Below are 26,506 nucleotides of genomic sequence, written 5' to 3' on the forward strand. Positions count from 1 at the left end.
GAGGTCAGTGTGATCAAGAGCACTTGATCATCGTTTCCTTCCTTTTGTGAGAAGAATCGTGTCAGCAACATATCAGGACAGGATCTTCCTTCAGTATTTACTGAAGGGTACTTACCTGGTGAAGAGTTGGGTCTGCGGGGGGTTGGAGGAGGAGGTCTGGAGGGCCTGGGTGGTCGGAGAGGCTTTGAGCCCCCTGATGACACTAGGGGAGACCCTGAGGCGCTCACTGACCTCCGACCACTGGGAGAAGACCTGTGCTCAACACCATCCAGAGCTGGAGAGCTGTCTCGACTTTGCCTGTGAGAAGCAAGGGTTAATGTAGCTTGATAAAGATAAAAGACAGACATGTCAGACCAGGTGAAAACATGAACAAATACTGTACCTCACGGCATGATCGCCATTTGGCTGTGATTCTCCATTTGATGAACCTGAAGAAAAAAACAGAAGATGACTGAAGCTGAAAAGAAGACCACATATTCAGACCCAGGAAAACAACCTACTCAACCCTGTTGATGCAAATTTAGAAGTTTTGTTTAATTATCCAGGAGGATCCAAGATTTCTTAGTGACAGCAAATTGCTTATTTTGAGAAAGAAATACCAAAAATAAGTAAGTAAATAAATAAATAAATAAATAAATAAATAAATGAATGAATGAATGAATGAATGAATGAATGAATAAATGAATAAATGAATAAATAAATAAATTATCTAATTGATAACATAAAATCAACACTGGACATCCCCTGAAACTCCTCCATTAAGACACTGGGTTATAGATCCATTGATATCTTTGAGCTTAGAGAAGATCAGATACTCACTTAAGGGCAAAACTGACCTGTTTTCAAAGATTTGAGACCCCTATAAAGCTTACTTAGTGAATGCTGTTTTTTATTTATTTATCTTTCTGATTATTTCATCTCATTAATATTTTCTTTTATCTCTTACCTCTACATCAAGTTATATTATTATTGATTAAAAAAATTCTGTTACCAATGTATGACATTTATGATCTGTGGACCTGAAAATGCTCTTGTTTTTGTCTTGTAAAAAACGCAAAACTCAGTAAAAATAATAAAAATAAATATAAACAGGACAGGACAATTTAACCGTCATATCACAGAGCCTTCAGATATTAGAATACACAGTAGTTTAAATGTTCTTATATTTTCTAACTCAACAATTGCATCATTATGGAATCTTTCACAGATGTGATGACAGATAAAAGTTAACTTGGATAATATTCAAACAGGCCTGCATGTTTGTGATGAAAACCCCCCGTGCTAGTGACTCACTGTGATGGTCAGCCTTCGCCAAGGCAAACATCTCTGGGTCAACAGTCATGCCGTCCAAGCAGACTGACAGGTCTCCCACCACATCTGACTGCTCTCTGTCTGCACACAGCTGTAAGGTCTGCACCACCTCGGCGACTACAGTGAGACAAAACACACACTGCGGTCAGAGTAGAACAACAAAAACTTAAATATGTCACTGCTTTGTTACCTTGATTTATTTGTGTCAGTTTGTCAATGCATTTACTTTTACTGCCACATATTGATTACAAATGGGTGGAATCTTGCTGCTAATGTTTCACTCAGCCCATCCTTGTCTCTCTTGCACTGTTTAAAGAACTCATATTATACCATATTTCTCCAAGTTAACCTAGTTCCCTGGTGTCCTAATGAACATGTCTGTGACATGCTTTGGTCAAAATACCTTAAGCATGAAGCACCACTAGCCAGCACATTGCCTGTTATATATAAAATGTATCCACTGGACATGTAAATCCTCTGAGGCTGGAAGTTTGTGTAGAACTCTGTGCTGCACTGTGCAGCCAAGAATAGAACACTTTGCAGACTTCCGCTCTTCTGGATACTATTGTCCTCGTCTGCACTCTTGCGTTTTTTTAGGAACAAAGCGAAGCTCCGCGAGACAATAATTTAAACTCTGACGTCAGATACGGTGCGGAAGTCAACATCGCTTGTTTTATCTCCTGTACTTAGACTGATGTAAACCACAAAAACATGAGTGAGTCATCTTTTTTCAAACTCTGCCTACTCCTAGGGCCTCATGAGTCCCAAATACAAGTATTAAAAATATTGAAAAGTTGGTTTTGCACAATATGTCCCCTTTAACACACTAACTTGTCAATCTCTCTTTGGTGGACAGGTTACTGGGAGTAGCAGAAACAAACACAAGCAGCAATCTTCAGCATCAAAATCTGATTTACAGTATTGTTTACTGTTGTGGCAAATTTTGTTGTAAAATGTCTGATGAAGAAATAAAGTTGTAGCAAAAGCAGCTCGCTTAAGCACTGTTTTTTCTTTCTTATTCTTTGCAAAGAGAGAATCAACACAAGACAACAGCTCAGAGGCAAGTCCAAGATGGCTCTGAGGATCATGAAAAAGTTTGCACAGTTAGGGCCTGATTTACTAAAGCTTTGCGCGTGCAAAAACGTGTGCAAACTGGATTGCACACGCAGATTAGCGTTGATGCTGATCTACTAACAGGGCGCAACGAGGAGCGCATCCCTCAGACGGGCAAAATAGCACCCGCAACCCATTTAGCGTTCTTGCCTTAATGCATATGCAATATGGGGCGTTTACACGCTATTTTGCGTGTGATGGGAGGAGAAAATGTAAATATGTTATTTTAGCACGCGCAAAGTGATTTATCAAACCTGAAACTGATTGCGGTGTTTATTTTTGCGTCTATATTTAGCACGTTTGAAAGGCAGGTCTTAACTGGCACAGCGGTGCGCGGCGCGCACATGGCTGCGGTTATTTATAGTTATATATATTTGTAAATCAGGAAATTACGCTTTCCCCAACTACGCGTTCACAGATGACGCACATTCGTTTCTTATTTGGTATATCTGAATAAATTAAATATTGATATCCAGAGGAGAAATGTATGTTTGTACTGGTATGGGCTTACCTTGGTCTGCAGTTTGTGGTTCAAGGAGGGCTCGTACCTATGTTACCCGGTTAAGACCGGAGGAACGGGGAACCCCGCTTTACCTTAACGTGTCCAGCTCTAACCTGGTCTACACGGCGAAGCGCAGGTGGCACAGTGCGCACACGTCACCAAAACCTCACAGGCAGGTTACCCTAACCCTAACCCTTCCAGTTCCAGACACATTTAAATGCAATAAATAATCACAACAATCACTATTTAATGTAACTATATGAATCAGCTATAGATATATCATCTATATCGACTGTCCCGTCGCCTCTGACGTCAGATCAAAGGCTGTTGGCACACGTAATGGAAACTCAGCCTGACTGAATGAACACAGATCCAGGGACGGACTGGGACTAAAAAGCCGTTGTGATGATCCGCTTTATTTATTTATTCACTTATTGATAAGAAAGTCACTCATCCATTAGAGCCATAAAAACAGCAGAACTCGCTCCCTGGCAGCTGTCAGTGAGCTGCAGGTGAGTCAGGAGGAGAGCGCAGCACCTTCTTTTTTTTTTTTTACGGCAACATCCATAGTCCATAGTTTTCTTTGTTTGATACGTCAGGTAATGATGGAGCTGTCCAAAATACCGACGCAGGATTATAATAATAATAATAATAATATAAAAAGGTCCTATGGACCCGGGGAACAATATGTCATATATGCCTCGATCCCAGTTATCTGCTCATCGCAGAACGTCACTTTCTGTTGAGTGGCTTCAAATTTAATTCAGCGCTTCTGTTGAGTCTGCTCTTTCTCCATGTGGACAACTCTTGACTCGCGCAAAATCCTCATTTAAATAGGGCGGTCTTAACCACTTCTGCGCCTGTAGTCAATTGCGGCCGCAATGTTAGTAGTTCACCCGCAAAACGTAATCCAGTAGCGGGCGCAGTCTTTCTGCTCGCGCAAGCAATTTAGCGCTCGCTATTTGGAATCTTAGTAAATCAGGCCCTTAGTGTTGTGGCTCCAAGAGGTGGGTGTGCAGTTGGTGACCTTGGTTCCCAGGATCGGGCAGGTCTGTAAATCAGTTTTGTGTGGGTATAACTTGCTAGATGTCTTGGTTTAGAGGTGTAAATATGTCTGAAACCTATGTGCACCAGGGTCAAAGGTGATGTGTATGGAGTGAGAGGAACTAAAAGGTCAAAAAGTGAAATGGTCTGAAGTTACAGGAATGAGTACTGTATGTTGAGATAAGTGAACATTAGGAAATGTTATTTTCCACATTTTATTCAAAAAAAGTTTGATAAATCCCCAAATTACTTTAAACTACTTTAATTTCCCCCTTGTAATAGTTTTTTTTTTTTTCATTTCATCTCGGTGATTTCTATTATTGACATTATTAATATTCCTCTGTCTGGTCTTCATGAACAGAAATGATGTATCATCATTTATATGCCATCTAAAAACAGGTTCTGTTGAGCAATGCGATCATAACAGACCGAGGTAATCGTTCTCGTCTCATACTTACTTTTCATGTCATTAGCTTGGAGCGTGTCACTGATGTCCAGCGTGGCCATGCCCAGTAATATGTCTGACTTCAGGGTCTGGTGGCTCCACACGCGAAATGATAGTTTGCTGAACGGAGTCACAATCCTGTTGAAACAAACAGATCAATTATTATGATGCATTTACCATTGGAATTTAAGATGGAGTGATTGATTCTCTCCACTGAGTATCTGATTTCAAAACACTCTCCTGGAAATGATTGTTAGGTCCTCACTTGAACGATATCAATCACAGTTTTAAGCTCCAACAATGTCAATGTATAACCAGTTCCCCACATAGGACATCCTGTGGGGCACTGTGATCATAACCAACAGATGCTAATTGTTCATGTTATTCCTGGGCTTTTAGTGGACTTTAATGAAAAACCCATTTAGCTGGTTAAAAAGTGACTTTGTGGGCAAGAAAAAATGTTGTCCTGTGGAGAAAACAAGCCACAGACAATGAGGTGCAGGAGATATTTGGGGGACAATACGTGTCTGTGACCATTGCTGTGACATTTGTTTAGCTAGTTCCCTCAGCACCGCCAGGAAAAGACATTTGTCGACATATGGGCTCAGATCCTGTTACATCCCATAGTAAACACTTGACATTTAATAACCCTAACCACATGGGTGCAAGAGAAACTGTAGGAGAAGTCTATATTAAGAAGGTCACTGTGCACAGCAGAAGGTCCTGCACAGGCTAAAATTGAATGGACATCTGATGTGTGAATATGTTGCACTGCAGGAAGTCAGATGGACTAAATGCATTCAGTGTACAATATTCATGTCAATGAACCAAACTCATTTTCTCACCACTGTGAGGCATTCTGCTTTTAAGTGCAGGCTATTACTAAAACAGATACAGCATTCTCTTGCATTACACTGTAAACCACTTACCATCTGCAAGACAACAACATCTAGTGATCATATTTTAAACAAGTGCAAACATAATGTCAGCAATAATTTCTAGTGATACGCTTCTCAATGCTAGGGTCTGTAATTTCCATTTGTTGAAAGCGATCATTAAATTAAGTTCCAAAAACAAAAAGGCCAATAGTTGTAGCCCTTGCAATGCTATAACAAACATGACCAATCAAGCTTGTGCTCTCACAGCCCGTTATCAGAGTCTACACAACAAATCACAGACGTACACATCACTAAAGCAGCTGTACGTTAGCAAGCAAGTGGTGGAAAAATGGCAGAGCAAGCTTTTCAAACCCTTGCTTTGATGAAAGCCAATACTCTTAAGGACCACATTAATCACATACTTCAAACTACTTTGAAATGTAACAATGGCTTTGTCCTCACTTCAGTCAGCAGCGTCTTTTTCTTTAAAAGCTATTTTAACTAAATTAAATTTCCACAGAACTACCACAGCACTCTTAATGAGCAACACTTTTCTTCTTAAGAACCTTTAATATTTTGTGCAACGTCCATAATGACTAAAGATGGAGCTCTTGCGTGCTGTAAAGCCTCGGAAAGTTCACATACAGTTCTGTTCTGCCAACGACGCAGTTTCCAGGATCTGCAGCTGTTAGGGAGAAGTGACTGAATGCAGGGTAGAGAAGAACCACAGACCCCTTCAGACCTGAAATTAACATCCATTCTGAGTGTTCCGATCATAAGTGAACAGCACTAAGTACAGGTCTGCGCACACCCAATGTGTCCTGAACGCCTCTTTGGATCCAAACATAAAAACCACATTCACAAGTGGTTTGGGGGTTCATGTGGCCAGATTCTTTTAAAGGTCCCATATTATACCTTATTAACCCAAGTTAAACTAGGTCCTGGTGCCCTAATGAACATGTCTGTGTCATACTTTAGTCAAAATATCATAAGGATGAAGCACAATAGCAGTTCAATAACCTGCCAAAACAGCCTTTTTCAGAACGTTCGGTTTTGTGCCTGGTCATTTACATGTGAATGGGACCCAGATAAACACACATCCACTGCTTCCAGGGGAGTGTCGATCTAACTTACTATCCACAGCCATACTGTCGCCACTTATCACCTATTGTCATGCACCGTCGTCCCAACCCCCACTCTGTATACCCCATAGTAATGTCCGTTTACCCGTTGTTACTGAGTTTCACCGTAATGCATAGATTGACCACGATTTTGGCTTCTCGCGATCATAAAAACATTAAAATCGAAGAAAAACGATTAATGCGCCGCGCGGCGCGGAGTGTATGTAAATTCCCTGGCTAGAAAAAGACCCTGAACGCACCAGTGTTACTGCAGCTGAAAGTGACGTGTGTGGATCAACAATACCAGGAGAGAACGTGGAAACACGACAGAAAGGCAGCCTTTGGTTGAGAAGAAATGTAGGACAACATCTACATCTTTCTGCAGTGCTTTCAAACGCGTGCTCCTCATATCACTGATCCACACGTCACTCGCTAACCGCGGGCATGTAACTGGTGCGTTCAAGGTGTCCCTCCAGCATAGGAATTTACACACACGATCAACAACAAAGGGCTTGTGAAGCTTGTGAACATTTTTTTCATAAATAAAATATATCCACTGAACACACAAGTCCTCTCAGGCTAGAAGTTTGTGTAAAACACTGTGCTCCGCTAGGCAGCCACTCTTCCTACCTCACCTGCACGCTCGTATTTCACAGGGACAAGGGGGAGCTACGGTGGAGCTGTGAAGTACTCTGCCTGGCGGGGTGCCAACATTCACGGTGAAATGTCCGCACTGTCGTCACTTGGTCGGGAGGTGTAAACATCGCATGTTTTATCGCCTATACTTACACAAAGTGGAACCACTAAAACATGACTGAGTCTTGTTTTTTCACATTTTGGGGACTGGTATGGCCCACTGAGTCCCAAATATAAGTACTAAAAGATTAAAAAGTTGATTTTGCACAATAGGGGACCTTTAAACATGTGAACGTTAACAACTACCTCCTCCTCAGCCGACGTCCTCACCCGGTGCAGTTTCACTGTTTACATGAGGTGCAGGGTCTTTCAGTATGAGCAGAGCTAACAGGCTTTTTCTTCCTCAACTGAATGTAATCCCCTTGTGGATACGTTGATCCGAATGCATTCGTTAATTAAGTCTGTGTGACTGATTTCCCTCTGACACTAGTCACCAAAGACCAGCAGTTTTGCATGACAATTACATTTCACTAATGGCGTGTTTCCACTAGCGCGACTCAACTGGCTTTGGCACAGCACGGTGCGGTTACTTTCTCTTTTTCATTTGCGTTAGTAGCTGGTACCTGGTACTTTTTAGTAGCTAGTAGTGAAAGTTGGCCTCTTGGTCATGGGTCAGTCATAAAATCCAACCCCATTGCTGAGAGTCTTTTCTGCCAGGCCGTTGACAGCATTGAACACAGGAGCTGAAGGAATCCATTCCATTGGTTTCCATCACCTGTCTCTACTTCTGTCACAGTTAGTTTTGTACTTCACCAATTGTAATTTAAGACATGGCACAACTTCGACATGACTCTGTGCTCACTGACGCTGTTAGAAAAGTAGAGAGCGTAAGCTCAGTTACACAAGTCATCTCGGGGTCAACTCAACTGATGTGCTGAATCATCAGCTGCTCTATTAGGATAACTAATAATTAAGGTTAGATGTCTATCAAAGATTAGAGTAAAACAACTTTTAAACAACATTTTAACATAAGCCTTCTCTTCTGACAGGTCATGCGGGAATGATTTATGTTATGCATTTTAACTGAACGTTTATGTTGCGATTGTCATAAATTGGATCAAATATCATGTTTCTGATAATCTCAGACTCACACAGTGAGCGGCTGCTTCCATTTGGGGCTGTGGGTGTTGTTGCACTTCTCTGTTTTCTTGGATTGGCCTTCGACTGTCACTTCCACATAAGGACTGGGACCAAACCAGTTTTTCTTGTTCTCCTTCAGCTTTGCCGATAACACTGAAACAGTAAGAAGAGAGCATGCAGCAGAAAGTCAGTCAGGACAGATGTCAAAGAGGGAAAGATTAGGTAAGGCAAAACTATTAGGTAAATTTGATGTGGCTCGTGAAGCAGTGCATTCGCAATCTCAAGAAGAAAAATAAACATAAATAAACATATATTCGTGCAGGATCCTGTGAGAGAAACAAAACGGTTCTCAGTTGATTTAAAACTGAGCAGTCCTTACCAATGATTTGCAGCTGTGCCTTCATAGGGTATCCATTGGAAGTGCCCGGCTTGGTGACGCCACTGGCCATGACATAGGGCTGGGATGAAGGCCTGCAGCACAGACAATGTCATTACAGAGGTGATAAATCTGTTTTCTACCGCAGAGCACACAGGTGAGATCATTTACTGCACATCATCAGGTATATATTTAGCCCAAGACTCAGTCATGGCTCTGCAGGTTTCAACAAGTCAAATTTAAGACTTTTGAAGACCATAATGAATACAATTTAAGACCCATTTCATTCAGGTTTTCGTCGAAAATCAGCACGAATGGACCCTTAACTTTGGAGAGGAGGTCTCTTTTAATGAAATTGGCTAATCCAAATCGTGCAATGTACGCCGTCTTGTCTTTTCCACACTTAAAAGTTTTCACTATCTCGGAAACCGGGAACATGGTCTGGAACAGCTCATCGATGTTCTCTTTATCAGTATATGACTGCTTAGTTACCGTGTGAAAAGTCCATAGCCCCTCCGCTTTTAGTGTGGGTGTAGACCCAAACTCTGTCTGGAGGTTGACTGGAGTTTCAGCAGACAGGGTCACGCTGTACCTCGATGCTCCGGATCCTGATGTGGAACAATACTGGCTGACTTAAAGCGTTTGCTGCTGGCAATTTATGACCGCTTTATATTTTTCTGATTTGCAATGGTATTCCAGTTCCTTGATGCCCAAGTTCCACGTTTCAAAGTTTTCTTGCAGAAAGTGCAGTGTCCATCATATATGTTTCCAGCCACCGACTTCAACCATGCATTAAATTGATCGTTCTGGAGACACAAATCGTTGAACTTGCACTTACCCATCAAATGCAAACAATCCGGCTTAGCTGTGGGCTTTCGTTAAGTTTTCTCCACTGCTATCTAAGCTGTTAAAGACCTCAGCGCGTGCACAGCACACTAGCTGGTGGTGCTCGATAAATTCTCACCGAGCAGCACAGGTGGCCTACTTTGGTTCCGTGTTGTTATGTTGACGCATACTCAAAAATGTAAACATTTCAAAGGATGATGGGATGGATGATTTGTTTTAATGACTTTACTAATGAAAATCTAAAAAACATACATTTTGATTCTCTAAATACTCCTCTGTAATAAATGAAATGGCAAGACTGAGCGTTTGTCAATGCACTTATTATACAAAAAAAAACATTGAAAAAAAGTAGAAACGGGGAACCGAAACCCTACTTTGAAGCAGGAAAGGAACATGCATATGTGACAGATATAGACACTGAAACTGTGTTGGAACTTCATTAAACCAGTTCAAGAAAGCTACTTGTGTTTCGTCGTGCCTGTGGGGAGTTACATGTGTTGAAAGATCATTTTCATTGTGTGTTTTTGCTGCGTGAAAAATAGGCTAGAGAGGACTATTCCCAAAAAGAGAGAGATAAGCTGCTCACGCGGTCAGTGTAAACAGTCTCATTGTTGATGTGTTTTCCTAAATGAAAAGAGAGACACGCCGCAGCCGTAACGCGCTGCACATGCATCCAGTGTGAAACAGGCCTTACATTGTGATCACAGGACATTGGTGGCATATGTCTGCTTTCACAGTCTGCGTTTAATGAACCATTTCTGGGGTGGAAGGTCATGGGTTCCATCCCTTGCTTCGCTACTCTACATGCCAATGTGTCCCTGGGCAAGACATTTAACCCCAAGTCTCTCCTAACGGCCATATGCCAAAACATGTGCCAAATCACTTTGGACGAAGGTTATTATAGTTTTATTATAGTTTATTAGTTTTTTATTAGTATTAGTTTTTTTTTTGTTTTTAGTTTTTCAGTTTGCTTTTTTATTTCAGTTTAGTTTAAGTTAATTCAACAAATGATTTAGTAGTTTTAGTTTAGTTTTTATTTGGAGGAATTCAATTGACAATTTCAGTTGGGGTTAGGGTTAGTTTTTTTTAGTTTTACATGTATTAAAAAAAAGCCTCGACTTGTAGACACTGGAAAGGATGAAAGAATGTGACACCAAATATGTCCTTTAATTTCATTCTTTAACCTTTAACACCTGCAGGTAAATCAAAAGTAAAACTTCAAAATGGTCTGTATTCCAAAACAACATTTTGGAAAAATGAGGACAAAGCTGAATTGATTTAATTCAGTTTAGTTTTAGTTAGTTTTGCTTTCAGTTAACTAAATTATTCCACTGCTAGTTTTATTTTTAGACTTAGATTTCATTAACTATAATAACCCTGAATCTTCAAATTTTAGGTTTTCTATTTACCAATATCTGATCTAGTGATTTGATCAGAATAAAATTGATACTGAATATTGTATGGGCTCATCTCAAGGTATTCTGCAGTATTCAAGGTTCAGAGCTGCAATGAAACAGGTTATTCCTAAGCACCTTCAGGCAACCTTCCAAAAGGACATCACTGCAGCACTCCACTAATCAGTCTATTGAACACAGGTTGAACTACTTGGCCTGAATTCTAAGCATCATGTCTGGAGAAATATAAGCACTGCTCATCACCTGCCAAATACTACTTTAACAATGATGCATGTTAAGCAGCAGCATCATAATTCTGCGGTCGTGTTTACCAGAGAAAGTGACGAGACACTCGTAGTCATGCTTGTGTGTTGGCCCATAAACCACAGGTTGTCCAGTGGGTCACGTGGGTTCAGGTTAGCTTTCCGTGTTATAAATAACCTACACAGACATTGCGTGGCATAATCCTTGCATAAGTTAAAAATGCCCCTCTTAAAGGCTTACGTGTTGTGAGAAACAGTAACACATTTGCAAAAGGAAGACAAGCTTAACCGAGTGGAAAAACATGTAATTGTAGAATTACAACTGTCATATTTATGATTAAGCATGCCGCAATGGTGGTAGTGTTCAGTTTGTGGATTAAGGCCTATTTTTCTGGTGGGTTGCCTCTATTTATACGTCAGGAAGGTGTGGTTAATAAAACATCTTGACAGGGCAACTACTTTAATAATCTGTTGATGGCTTTTAGATTGTTGTTGTTTTTTATATTAACAACTGTGCTTCCAGCTTTATTCTGCTATATTCAGCAAACTAAATATCTTTGGTTTGTCAGCAAACCAAATTGAATGGAACACATTCAACGTTCTGTGGAAAAATAAGAAAATACCTGACAGATTACTAAATAATTACAATAATTAGTAGTTGCTAAAATTTAGTAAGGCATCAACGTTGATTACAATCATGGCTACTACAATTATTGTTGGCTGAAAACTGAAGATTAAAACATTTAGAGAAATGTGCACTGCTTGTTTACATCTTCAGTGATGGATTGTTCTTGGTGCCGTTTTAGAAACATGGATGTCAACAGGTAGCTTTTAAAAAAGAAGCCGTCACCGAGACCTCAAATTTCGATCACTGAAACATTTTCACAAACTCCACTGTTGCTGTAATGGAAACATCATTACAATAATAACTGGCAATAGCAACACCTGCTTTGTTTTGAACTTTAAAAACTAAATAAATTATAGTTGTACACCGCTGTCTGTTTCTCATGACATCAACACAGTTACTAAGTCCACAAGAAATGTGTCAATCAAAAGGAAATCTCTTGCAGTGATCTTGTAAAATCTAGTCTGGTGGATCACTGAATAATGCATGCTCATCAGTCCATCTCTTCATGTGCACTGTGCACACGTCAGAGCAGGAGAAAGTAGGGAGCTCCTGGCTAAATTTTCACTTTGGCTACAGCTTTAGTTTCTGTCAATAATTCATTGCAACTGCTGACTTTGCAGCCTCATGAACAGGCTGCCCACGTTTTGTTGAGTATTCGCTGAATATTAAACTCTTAAATGACCTTCCTTGACTAATTTTTTTAAACCAGCAAAATAAAATCAGCCACAAGCCAAACAATGTTTTGATGTGCTCCTGTGTGTGTTGGGCATTTTAAATTTAATTTGTGTGGGTACAGAGCTCTATGTATGGATTTTTTTTTTATCCCACCTAAAGGAGCCACCAATGAACAATATGAACATCTTACATTCTCACTCACTGATAAAAACATGGTCATGAATTGGAAACCCTCTGGGGTATCGATACAATGGTTGCACATTCCCCAAATATAACTTCATAATGATCAACTGAGTGTGGTTGTAAAATAAAAAGATAACATGGTTTCTGTGTTATGTGGAGACATCAATCAAGAGCAGAGAAAGGCCTCCATGGAGCAGCTAGATACGAGGGTGGACATCGCCACGATTAAGAATGCCGTGATGGGGTTGCGCACCGACAACTCCACAATACGAGACTGCGTGGTGCAGATGGGAGTGGATGCAGCCAAACGAGATGAGCTGGTGAAACTAAGCGTGGTGAGAGCTATGCGAGAGAGGGATGAATAAATCGGCGGAACCGATGCAACAACTCGAGACTGTGATCGCTCGTGATGGTTCGACAGGGACACATGTACGGCCGTGCATGTAGTCTGTTGACTGCCTTGAGATGAACTGCAGCCTTATGCTATTGTTGCTGCGACGTCAAAAATGTCGAAAGTTAACATGAAAAAAAAAAAAAAAAAAAAGAAGTAATAAAATTGTATGGGTAATGGGGGCGGGACTAGATAAGCTTTGCTTCTCCCGCTGTCCCTTTCGGTCATGTGTATGAATGTAAATGCTGATGTATGCAGATTACTTGTCATGCCCAAAATAAACGATTCATTCAAGAGCTCTGTCAAAAGCTTAAATAATCAATTTCTGGGTTGTTTGAAAAAATTCACCACAAAATTGTCATGGATTACTGCAGATAATTAATATGACCTCTTATTTCAGTAGTGAGAATCAAACATGATGTTGAAAATATATTGTGATTAGTTGCAACTTTTTTCCGTTACAGACAGAGGAAGAAGTTAAACAGAAGGTAAAAAAACAAGCAGCACCTCTCTTCATATTGCGGAGGATGACAGTGGTAGGAGAAAACGAAAATCAAACCTACGTGCCTGGTTGCAGATGAGTAATTACAATAATAAAACTCTTATTGGTTTCTTCCACATAACGACAATTACCCAGTGAGATAAACTTAAGCAGTCTCAACAGCTGCAGTTAGGCGGACACTGAAAAGCAGAAAATGTGTGTCATAGTTCTCAGTAATGAAGTTTGACAGCTGCTTGCTGAAGATTCAGCTACTGTCATTACATTGGAAAACCTTTCAACTGGTTCTGCCTACACAAACAATTCATGTCAGTTTACTTGTCTTATATAGGATTTGGTTTTAATGCTGTGGCTGATTTATGAGTCTTCTTGTTGATGTCATGGAGAATAATTGAACCTCAACATAAAAATAACTATCATTATTATTATTATTATTCATTATCATTATAATAACCATATTCAATGGTTGAGACTAAACTTTCAAAACGGGACACAGACCTATAATAATAATCAAACATTTCTGCCAAAATACTACAATCAGTTGCTTGTTTTATTGTTGTGCTGGTTGGTGTCATTTCCAAAGGTCGTTGAGTTTTTAACACACAGTTCAGGTGAGTATTTTTTACCGCAATCTTTTCTTTTGTACGTCTTTGTATCTGTTGAAGAAATCGCTATTAAATTGAGTTTGGTGTTGTTTCTTTCACGTGAAAGCATGGAGCTGAGGAAAAGGGAACAACTTTGCTGGACAACATTGTCTAATAAATGTTGACAAAGTTCACCAATCTCTGTAAACATTACACATCTCCACCACTGTCTGGTATAATAACGCAATAACGCCATGAAAGATTACATAATTTAATCCAGGCAACTAGCATTAGATAAGGAGCTAACACTTACTGAGTTAATCGCACTTTTAGAAGCGGTTTTCCATTTTTTAGGACGATGACGTGCGTTAACGTAAACATTTGTTTATCTACAGTTGCGCTGTGGTCTCAGAACTCGCTGTCCGTGTTGAGTGTCAGTTGTGACAGCCTGCTGCTGCCATCCCAGCCCGGCTAACCGCTAGCCTGCGAGCTAATGTCATCATCATGGCTGTCTGGAAATCCCAAAGTCCGAGGGCTGTGATAAACAAAACCACTACCACCACCGGAGAGGGAATTAACAACTAATTGTTTCGCTTACCCTGATCACAAGAGAAGCTGTATAACCAAGCTGGTGAAGCAGAAGTCAACTCCCAGCCCTGGGTCAACAGGATGTTTGGGTTTCAGTCCGGGTTTCACTTCACGGAAGAAGAAACTTCCACCATCTTCGTATGCTCGCGTCACGTGACCGAAACAAGGTGGGGCGCGCGCCTGGTGCACGCCCCGCCTCCTCCACGCTGTGATTGGTCCAGCGTCCGTACGACACGGACCAATGGACGACCAGTAAACTTGTTGGTGCGTTCAGGTCAGTTCAGGTGCCCATAACTTCATTTAAATCTAAAATCTTATCAAGATGTTGTTTTGTTTTCTCTACACAAAGAAACATCAGAAAGTGTTACATATATTCATTTAAGACACTAGACACTACTACACAGTCCAATGCCCATGAAAGTTCTAAGTGGGAAAAAAAAGTAAATTCAAATAAATTTAAATAAATAACCCATGTAATCACATAGATAAAACTGATAACCCCCCTTACGTTTATGCATCCATGTCAATATTTCGTGTAAGTTAAAGTTTATGGCAAATTAATCACACAAAAAACGATTGAAAAATAAATCAAATACAAACTATAATACAATAGTAATTAAATCACTGTGAAAAAAACATATGCCACAAGGTTAGTTTTCTATACCTGTAGTGAGAATAAGAAGGAACACAATAATTTCACTCAAAGTTGCAGCTTATAACTTTAATACACGTTAACATTGTCAATTGCACCTTTAAAAAAATGCTAATTATCAGTTGGATAGAATAAAAACATGTCACCAATTGATCTAATATTTCCAATCAATAGCTCTCCCTTCAAACTTAAACTTTACTGTTTTTACTCACTGTGATGACCCAACTGCTATCAACTTCCAACAGTAGGTGGCACTGTTGCACCGTGCAGGGGGCTGCTGCTACTGTTGCAACCCACTATCACTCACTGTGCTCTCTTCACGGTGGGTGTTGACAACTTTCTCAGTGGTCTAATACTCTGTAATAATAGATTTTCTTTGCTCGCGTGGTTTTAGGCTATTGTGTGACACAGTTAGGCTCTTCACAATTACGCCCACTGAGATATTGAATCAGACAGACTGTAGAAATATTGTGCCACTGCTGCTGCTGCCACTGCTGCTAAAACTCAAAATGGAATTGTCAGGAGACAGGACTGGGGATACATATAATAATAACAATACATAAATAACAATAGATTGCATTAACAAAATGTCATTAGGAATTTCAAAGTAAAAGCTTTGGTAATGTAGTTCAATTTACATTTTTGGGTTACTATTTTGAGTATAACTTAATTTCCTCACATCAACAAGATACATTTGTTTCTTTTTAAAAAATAATTAAAAAAAAATTTTTAAATCAGTGTTTTATTTTGGAAGTGTCGACAGGAAATGCTGTATTTTGTATTGTGCCCAGCTTGACTGCTGTCTGTGAGTGGTCGGGGTTTGTCAGTGTAGTGTTGACAGAGGGGCAGCATGAGACATTTCTCCACACGGATCATGCAAGCATGGGGATATTTGGAGGAAAAATGAGCCTGACAATTCACTCAGAGAACAGGTAAGACACAAGTCCTCTGCTTCTACAAAGTCTGGCTTCCGTGCATGACTTATTCCACTCTTGTTAGGAATCTTCATCACTTAATTGTGCTCGTGTGAAACACAGTACATGCCCATCCACGCAAACCAGGATGCAACCGCTATTTCGCTTTTATGAAAGGGAAAGCAGGTGATTGTGTTAAATGTCAGTACAATACAAATGCACCACTTTAACATGTGTGTTCATTTAGTGATGTTATTTATTTACAGTGTCAGGTCTGTGTTTATTACCATGAAACACAATGAGGTTACTCACTGGTGTTGAACCACTGGTAAAGACACTAAAAGTTATACAGAATTAAAGGGACATCACTGTGGGGTTTTTGTTGTTTCTGTATTGGTTCAAGCATTATAGTATACATGCAGGGTGAAGATGGTAACACCCTCAGCTGGGTCTGTTGCCCTATTCTACTGTTGTACTTGTACAAATGATATAAATAGAAATATAAGGAACACATTGAAGTCATATCTGATAATATGGCCTTCAGTAGCTGGACAAAAGGTCTTAGGTCAACATAAGGTAAAACATGAATGTGACCCACGAGACAGAAATGATGGACAATATTACAGTCATGACTGTAAACACACTGTAACCCTTATAGAAAATTAAATTTACTGTAAAACAACATGAGTCACCTTTAAAAATACTGCTAAACTTTAATGCGGGGATGATAACTTAAAAATATGAATAGTTTGATACATGGATGTGATGCATTTTTAATTGGCATAGAACAATATATATATATATATATTAAATGCATGTTTAAATTGCAGCCCTTGTCATTTGATAATTGCCCTGTTTAGAAAAAAAAAAAAAAAAAAAAGATTAATTGTTCAGCTCAGCGATTACTCTTTTCCATCCTCTAGTCCAGGTCCAAACTGCCCCAAAATCAACAATTGTGTTTGAAAACACTGCAGGGTAGATGGAGGTGCTCATACTCAGACTGGATTCACTGACAAGTGCTTTGTTATGTTCTCTGAGAATTTGCATTTCACCTGGGTGATTTTCATTCACTTTTACATGCACATCAGGGATCACTAGTAAATGCTACAGACTCTTTGCAGACGTAATGTCTTATCTTATTGTGCCTGATCAGTGCAGGTTATACATATATATATATTTATATACACACTGTTTATGTATCTTAAAAGAGTGACATCCTCAGCTTTGTTACTGCCTCCGCAGATCTTTCCAGGCAGCTTTTATTTCACCCTCAAAGGCTCCTTTCCATGTTTGCGTTGGATGTTTCTGTTTATGACTCGTGCCATCTGAGCAGAGTGTTTTCAGGAATACTCATGAGCGGCGTCGAGTTGCCAGGTTGTAACGGTCACTCCCCGGACATTGATCCCAGACCAGCTCCTAACTGGACTGACTGACCCCTGTCTTTAAAGTTTGACCGTGTGTCTGCTCGTGGGAAACTTTTGTCCCACTCTGTGGCTTTTGCTGGAACAGCCTGCTCTTGCCAGAAGGCCATCAGTGTATTAATAGGTATTTTGGCTGCTACTTTGGTCCCAACCCCCAACCCACTCCCAGGCCTCCCCCATTTTCATAACACAAACAAGCCAACAAGTCCCCCCCCCCCCCCCCATGTCAAACCACGAAAAAATAACTTGTGTTTATTTTAGGCTCAGTGTTGGATGGCTGACATGTCAAGGCTGCATAAAGCATATTATTACAAATAATAGGGAGGTGCAAGGGTTTTAGTTTGAGGGGCAGAGATTTCCTCCACTCATAGATTTCAAGGTGGTTGAGCCTAGAAAGGAAAGTTCAACACAGACGGTTTAGATGTTTCACTTGTGATAATTTGCTGTTTAAACTTGACATAATCTTATCAAGCAATCATTTGAACTAGCAACGTAAAGATAAGTCATTTCAAGTCCAGTTGAGTATAGTTTTATTAAATAGTTTAAATATTAAATTCTACTTAAAGAATATTCCCTATATGTACTATTTGCCAGTTTGTTTGCCAGTTCCCTGAAATGACACTAAATCAACAACATACATCTTGTTTTATCATAAATGTGATATATTTGAAGAACACTTCAAACACCGTTTGTTCTGTGTTCCTTTTTTGCTTCAAAACTCTAATAAATAGAATATCTTGAATAAATTGCAAAAATGGTCACAATACGATTAAAGATGATAAATTATTCCACACAATTTAATGGGACTTTCGTATATATCACAGAAACCACAGGACTCCAGTAGTTTTCACACATGTGTTAAGTCACAACGTCAAATGTTTTTCTGGAGCTGTGCAATCCAAATGCAATCGATTTTGTTCATGAAAATGCTTTAACTGTATCCCCTATTTTAGTGTAGATCTCTTTTCCCCTCTGTGACAATAAAGATGGAGCATGATGGACAAAGAATCTATGCAAATGCTTTGGTGGTGAATGTGGTGTCAGGCTGACCGTCTCTGAGCACGGCGTGTGTCCGCTCCCACACTGAGAGGGAGGAGGGAGAGTTCTATGGCTCACATGGTTATTGCTGTAGCAGCCAGTGAAGATATCCTTCTTCCTTACTACAAAAAACACTGGTTTCACTCATCAGCTGTCTCTTGGGAAAAATTTATTTTGGTTTGATAGAGATGATTTTCTTTTGAGTGGGTGGGTTGACCATCATGTCTTGGGAGTTAGGCTTTTCCAACCCTGGGGACAAAAACATACAAATATTGGGGGGGGGGGGGGGGGGCACACCACTTGGCACTGTTCCAAGTTGAGGGAACTATTTTGGGTCCAGTGATGGGAAAGTAAGCAAGTCCATGATCACTCATACATGGACAGCGATGTCGCTGTAAATCCCGGGGGCTGCTGTTTTGACGAGCCTCTTTTTGCGATTTACAGGATCAAACAGTTGAGTGCCAGCTTTCTGCAGAAAGTAAGAAGCGCTAGACTTAATCAGTTGCAATTCCATTCAATGTCAAATGAGTTTACACAATGCAGATGAAGCCTATCATCAATAGACGGAGGCAACAGCAAAATTGCTCTGTAAGTGTAACAGCTGCAAACAAGAGTCGGCATACGACTGAAAAGACAAGCAAAAAATGTTTCAGAAGTAAATTCTACTGCACAAAAAAAACTTCTTGCCCTTATACCCACCCCTGCACTGCTGCTGTATACACACAAACACTCCCTCAGTCAGGTTTGATAGTTTTGCTTGACAGAGCCCATTTTCAGATGAAGGATATAGCATTTAAATGAGTCAGTAACGTCAAAGATGCGCATCACCTCATGTTTATGTGCCGCAGCACCGGAGTCCAGGCACCGTTTACCTGTTAGCTCCTTTAGCACCGTTAGTGGGCCGACAGTCGAACTGGAGCGGTCTGTTTATTAAAGCAGACCTAGACCGGAAGTTCCAATGAACGCTGTTCATTTGGTGTGCAGGGTTTCCCCCAGAAAACCTGCTAAGCCCGGTGGTAGGACCTCTCGGGCAGCCCACCGGCAGCCCACCGGCGGCACACGGCATTATTGTAAGACATTTATTAACAATACTTAAACGCCAACTATAGAGTCTTACAAAAAGACACACTCTTGTAATCGGCCAGTGAATCTTAAACCAAGCCATGCAATGGTTACATTTAAAAGTAAAATAAATCAACTAGGCGACCTTTTGTGTCATGAAATATAATGCATTATTATTATAATTATTATGAATAAAAAAGTGGTAGTGCCCCCTCATCTGCCTCATCTGGTGCAGACAAACAGCCCTTTTATTTCTGCGCACTTCCCCTGCCCCGCAGGAGAGGGAGAAGAGAACATTCTCCCTCTCCTGTGCCGTTCGTCGCTCTGCGCTTCTGCGTCTCCAAGCAGTCTCTTCCAAAGCAGACTGGATCATTTCTCTACGTGTTTTATCCCCACATAAAATAATGATCTTTATGATGAGGATGGAGTACAGTCACGATGAAGTGCAGGTGATCCGAGTAGATCTGAGTAAAACGTGGTGACAGACTCTGAAGAGCAGAGCGCACTTTTCATCTTTTTTACTCCGTGGTCTCAATATTTATGTAGAAGACTCTTTAGCGCTGTAATTAAGGGAATAACAGATGCATCAGATGAGCTGATGTCTTTAGTTAACTGCTCAAAGAGATAGAATGTTCTCTGGTGTGAAGTGAATGTCGCAGGGAGTTCATAATCTGATCTGTATGCAGCCAAGTTTCGCTTTTGCGCAGATACTTTCCAGCGTTTAATAGTTGCTGTTCCACAGTGTACTCGCTCTGTTTCAACCGCCGAATTATCAGTGCATCCCTAAACATAACATCTTTATTGACAAAAACCATGTAACTTTAATAATGACGCACTTGATAGTGTGACTTTTGTTTCAATCGGCACCTGGACAAGCGTTCGATGCGCCGATTACATGGGGGAGCATGCGCCCTTGTTCCCTGGTATAGAAAAATCTGTGGTGTATAAAAAAATCAATTTAAAATAAATAAACAAGCAACACTAAGCCTGGCAGTTTATGAAGCCCTGAAGGTTCGAAACAAACAGTTCAGCCACTGCTGAGAACGCTGTGTTGTATTGTAATCTCGGGCTCAGCGAGATCTCTGAAAAAACCCGGTCCGGTTACGTAAACGGCATTTCTCCTGAACAGCGGATCCTCCTGGTCCGGGCACTAGTCCGGGCAAATCCGGTTGCTTACATTGTACCGCTGATAAAGAAGAACGTCCGTTGTGGAGGTGTTTCACCAGCGACAGTGTCTTCTGACTCTGGGTCCAACAATGTTTTTGATAATGAGTAGCAGTGCATCCACCGTTCCAGAGGGGGAGCTGCGCTTCTGAGAGCTGGTGTGCTAATTACATCACTTCCAGGTATTGGCCAATCACAAGACAGTCTGTCTTCTGGGGGTGAGATTTCAGTCTGAAACACCGCGGCTGACGAGAGCTTCAGTGAGGAGTGATTTCTATTGGCTCATTCACAGCAACTAGGAGGTTTTTGACCGTAAACAAGTTAATGTATGTAAGTGGACCTCCATAACTAACATATATGTGCGATAGGACCACTCTATGTGAGCTTTAAACAAAAAGAGCAGCGCTTACAACGTTCCTGTGTGCTGGATGTGCTATGTGTGCTTCTGTTTTTAAAGTTTAGCGTTACTTTAGAGACTCATTTTAACAATCGGGAGTCATAATATGACTTCATGTGCTTAATTTTCCAGTCAGTATTCATGGAAACGCGGCAATAACGTTGGTGCCGTTAACGCCATTAACAGGCAGAATAAAATATTAACAACAACAAAAATAACCAAAATGTTACATACTGCAGTTTTTAACAATAAGATCAACTGATGGTCAGGAATTCTTCTTCAGTCACCCCCCTACCTGCTGCATTGAAGTTCCCTCCCTGTAATTGAACTCCTCTCGGGTCATTACGTTACAGTCTTGCGTGTGGCCTCTCATCACTCTCTCTTCCAGTAGCAAGTGAGCAGCTAATTTTAGCCAAAGCTTTGCTGGTGAGGAGAGTTGAGGAGATGGATCGGATTTGCTCCTCCTTTCAGACATGCACTGAAGTTTTGGATCTTTGGGTTTCCTTTAATTATCAGGGACTGTAGGTGACAATGAAGTCCATAAATGTCCCCCATACTTGTGAGGCTTCCAGGAAATGTGAGAATACAGCAGAAACATTTATGGATAATTCACAGTGAGCTAGAGGGCAAATTGTCCTGCTTTCTGCACTCTCAACCCTGCCTTCACCCCTCGCCTAAATGCCCCTGTTGTTGTGAATGCCTCTCACCCAGACAGTCTACTGCTGTGTTTTCCGTATGTAAATAGGAAACGCTGACTTGATTCTTTCTGGATATTTTCCAGTAGTTATTTCTGAAAACAGACAAGACTCTAAATGAACAATGATGACTTTCTGTATCTTCTGCATGTTCAGATAAGCAAGATATGTTTTTATCGCTAAAGGCTTGAGCGCAGTTAAAACATGGCATCAGTATCTGACGCCTCATTGGATTTTATTCTTATAATAATGCACGTCATGTGGCGTCTGTTGTGTCAGTGCAGGTTTACTTCTCCACGTGCTGTGCCATCACAACAATGTTGCTGCCTTTTTTATTGTAATGAAAGCCAATAGTTATAAGGGAAGCAATATTTGACCTTCCTTTGTATCCAAGCACACGGCGTATGCATGTTATTATTTTTTAGCCCGGGCTACTCAGTGATATAATCTTCTCCCCGCAGCAGACTCGTCAAACACAGGAGTAACTGATATTTATGATGGCTGGATTCCTTTTTGATGCTCTTCTCCGGATCTAATGCATGTAATATAGTCATTAATTTTAGTTGTGCTTTCATTTTACGAAAAAACGCAATGTCTGCACTTATTCTTGATGAGTAATTGTGAGTAAAATGAGGTCCCCCACACACTGCAAAAACACGCCAAGGTTAAATGGACACTCTAAATTCACTGTAGGTGTGAGTGTAAGAGTAAATGGTTGTTCATCTCTGTATCGACGTCTTTCCACCGAGTGGAACGGTTCGGTTATGGTACGTTTTTTTGCGTTTCCAAAATAACTGTCCCCAACTGTTCCATTTTTGGTAACCTTCCTTTGGGCTTCCAGAGTATTGGTACGGTACAGTACATTTAGCTAGGAGCTAGACCCACCACGGTCAGACGATTGGGCACCAGAAGAGCGTCACTCCCTTGTTCACCGATGTTTCTTCGATGCCTACAGTCTATTCTCATACAAAGCTTGACATCTTGACAAACAGCAACAAGCTGCTGGATGTCTTTGCACTACGTATCTTGCTGACAGTGCTGTTCTCAGTCAAACCGAGGGTTTTTACCGTTCCTAACCGTACCATGATGAAAACACAGCTTATGTTGGCCCTGTGATGGACTGGCAACCTCTATATCAGCTGGGATTGGCTCCAGTGGCCCCACAACCATCATATGGAGGATAAAATAGCAGACAAAGAATAGACCAGATATACTTTATTTTTCCAAGCGTGGTAAAATGACTTCCAGCTGCTCAAACGTGAAATTTTATTTGGGTTTTTACAGCTAATAGTGACCTTTCTTGCATTTCAGTGACTTCATATTAAGGCTGTGAGGATGTGAGAGCCGTGTCCCCTCACTGTGAAAGCCCCTTCCACGTCCCTTTGTGTGTGTGTTAACAATGGCTTATTTTTAACCTGCTGGCCTCTTAAAACGTGCAGAGGGGAATGAAGGCAGGAAGTGGTTGCAGGATGACAGAGGAAGATAATAACCGTCCTCCTCCACCTCCGTCCTTCCTCCGTCTTCCTTCACATACAGACAGACATACACACAAACACATATTCTTAAGGTTTCAGTTGCTTCGTCTGTGATTCTCTGGATCTCCTGCTGGAATACAAAGAAATAGAAATAACATTTGAGCATGCACATGAGCATGGAACACCACACACACACACACACACACACACACACACACACACACATACCTTTCCCTGCTTCATAGACATTTGACCTATGAGACCGTGTCAGTGGATGACTGAGAGACAAAGAAAGATTGATAAAGCTGAATTAGGGTTGGGCAATATAACTTTCTCCAATCGTAATATGATAGGGGGCCAATATTGATATAATGTTAATGCATTGCACAAACACTTATATTTATACTGAACCATTATGTATTGTCTTCTGTCCGTAAAATAATGTCTAAAATCAATTTCACTCCAAATCAAAATCCAGTCTTTTGTCACTTGACATTAATTGTGATAATTATCAACACTGACGGATTAATAAAAATGTGTATGTGATTACCTATTTCATTTTATTATCCAGCTCTAAGGTGAACGAGACCACTTTCTCATCTGTAAATAACTGAACAATAAATAAAAATTAAGTAATAAATAGTTAAATAACTAATAAAACATTTTTTTACATTGTCTAACCAATTGTATCAATTTTTACAACAATAAGCTATCTCTCTATTTTCAGAAGTTACACTGATATGTATATTTTGATATTTTTTTAATTTCTAATCCCTACTGTTGTCTGCTTTGTATAAATGCAACATATTGTGTGCAAATGTCAATATTTGATGGTTTATAACAGCAAGTCTTCTTTGATCTTTGTTGTTTGCTTGCCAAAACAAGTCATTTGAGGTCACACCCTTGGTATTAACACCAGCAGATGAATCAGTGAATTATTAGATGCAGCTATAAACCTTGTCGGTCTTCAGTGGATTGAAATTGAATTTATTTTACTCACACATGTCCATGTGATAATAACCACCTATATACCCATATTTTCCCCGTCCAGCAAAGAGACTAAAGGTTAAGCCACTGCTTCTCATTCTTGGCCAGCTCTGGAGTAATTGGCTTGTGTGTTTTGCTCCCTCTGTGTTGTGTTTGTGGTATTTTATCTTATCTCTGGCAAACATTCCTATCTGCAGCCCAACGCTCTGTGATTGTTCATTTGGGACATGTTTGTTTAAGTGTCTGAAACGCAAATTACTTAATTTGGTCTTTTTTAGCTGTCAGTTTTTTCCCTCATTGAAAGTTTTAGTTATTTTGTTTTGCTCTCCTCTAAGTACATCTTATATCTGCCTATGCCTCTGTATGTTCTCAAATTAGTTACAGTTCCATTTACTGCATTTCCCGAAAGCTAATATCAGTACGCCTGAGTATGATAATGTGTTCCTGCTGAGCAGATTAAGAGGTTGATTGAGAATCTTTGATTTAGCCTTCTTTTACAATTCTGCTGCTCATACCTCAAATAATATTAGTCTCTGGGGTCACAGCAATATCCTGTTTTACATCACAGCAGCATCTGTAGTCCATTTAATTCGGAGCAAAGGGCCAATAAACCCTAAATCGGGTGCAGCAAAACAGCAATGTTTGGATTTCTCATCATCTCATCGACATGGCAGATGATCCCATGGGAGCTTTATGACTCACTGTGAGGTTAAAGGATGTGGGGTGCTGCAATTCTTGAAAGGCACTGGGATAAAGATGACCAGAGGGAAAATCTGTGCATGTTTGTGTTAGAAGCTGACATCCATTCTTAGACAGCCGACAATCAGACAAGAGGAACCCCATTACTGTTATATGTGCAAGAACAACAGGGACCAGAGCAATTTCCACATCTGCATCCGCACAGAGGTCCAGTATGGTCCGTGTGGTATGAATGTGGTCCATGTGAACCCTTTGCAGATTATGTGCAGACTGCATGTTTCTTGTAGAACAACACCTTGAAGTCAAAACTCTTGTTTTGGTCAAAAATTACAATGAAGACTGAAGCTGTACGAGAAGGTCCACTGCGCTGGTACCCACACTCAAAAAAGACTCAAAGGTACACATGTCAGCGAGAATTCAACACTATACTGGAAAGGAACGAGAGATTGAGAATGCACACTTAGAATGCTAGACTAAAACGACTCTCTTTTTATTATCAGATAATAATATCATGAAAACACCATGAACCAAAAGAACAACTGGACTGCAAAGTGTTGTGCTACAAAGCAACATACACACTCGACATACAGTCTGAGCAGTCACAAAAGGTGCTTGCAATCATGACACAGATCATGAGTCCAGACCTGAGACTCACCGTGCTGCATCTCATTTCCCCCACAGTGGAACATTCTGCTTTTCCCACGTACACATTTGATGGACTGTGGAAAGTTACCATTCCCTGGAAGTTATGCAATTGCATTCTGTTGGATATGATAATTGATTAAGAGGGAGACGCAGTGCATGGGTGTAGAGAAACAAAAGCTGCTGATATAAATTTACTTTCGTCTGGAGGGAGATGAAAGTGTGGAACGTTGGCCAAAGCAACACTTCAGGATTGTTGTTGTAACTCTACCTCAGAGCCAGGAAAGCCTTTTGTAAATTGTTGCCTGTTGCCAGGTGTGGTTCATCTACTCTATGTCCGATTACGCCCTGGTGTGACAGAGATGAGTTATTGAGAAAGCTGCAGCTTTCATCTGATAAAATATAGATTATGTTCGTCAACTCCTGCCACTCAATAGACTCATACTGTATTTCCTCTCTTCAGGGTCTTGGTTAGAAAACAAAAGGAGACGTTGTAGCTCAAACACTTTGAAATGCATTTTGCATTAATTAACGCTCTGCAGCATCTGTTGAAATGTTTAGCCTTTGTTGCACCTTGTATTATATTATTATGACATTATAAATATTTATGACATGAATGTTTATGTGAAGAACTTTCATTCTGTTGAAGGCTGTGTTGGACTCAATAAGTTCACTTTTTAGCCAGATTTTCCAGTGGCTGACACGTTTTAGAAACTGCTGACAAAAGCCCCAATCAGTATGGA

General features: G+C 40.4%; 2 protein-coding genes across 2 annotated transcripts in view; one reads left to right on the forward strand and one right to left on the reverse strand.

Moving 5' to 3' along the window:
- Positions 1–14,764, reverse strand: part of itchb (itchy E3 ubiquitin protein ligase b) — a 31,141-nt gene extending 16,377 nt beyond the window's left edge. The window contains exons 1-7 of the mRNA XM_083894682.1: positions 14,628–14,764; positions 8,570–8,661; positions 8,202–8,343; positions 4,429–4,553; positions 1,294–1,428; positions 383–428; positions 116–297 (exon numbers count right to left, since the gene is read on the reverse strand). Coding sequence (XP_083750808.1) covers positions 116–297; positions 383–428; positions 1,294–1,428; positions 4,429–4,553; positions 8,202–8,343; positions 8,570–8,639 — 700 coding nt within the window. The 5' untranslated portion in view covers positions 8,640–8,661; positions 14,628–14,764. The remainder of the gene's footprint in view (positions 1–115; positions 298–382; positions 429–1,293; positions 1,429–4,428; positions 4,554–8,201; positions 8,344–8,569; positions 8,662–14,627) is intronic.
- A 1,349-nt stretch (positions 14,765–16,113) lies between these two features.
- The window catches only part of calcrl2 (calcitonin receptor-like 2), a 37,150-nt gene continuing 26,757 nt past the window's right edge, over positions 16,114–26,506 (forward strand). The window contains exon 1 of the mRNA XM_083895284.1: positions 16,114–16,201. Within this exon, the coding sequence (XP_083751410.1) occupies positions 16,152–16,201 (50 nt within the window). The 5' untranslated portion in view covers positions 16,114–16,151. The remainder of the gene's footprint in view (positions 16,202–26,506) is intronic.

The sequence above is a fragment of the Microchirus variegatus genome (genome assembly GCF_963457635.1).
Source record: "Microchirus variegatus genome assembly, chromosome: 9".
Classification (NCBI taxonomy): domain Eukaryota; kingdom Metazoa; phylum Chordata; class Actinopteri; order Pleuronectiformes; family Soleidae; genus Microchirus; species Microchirus variegatus.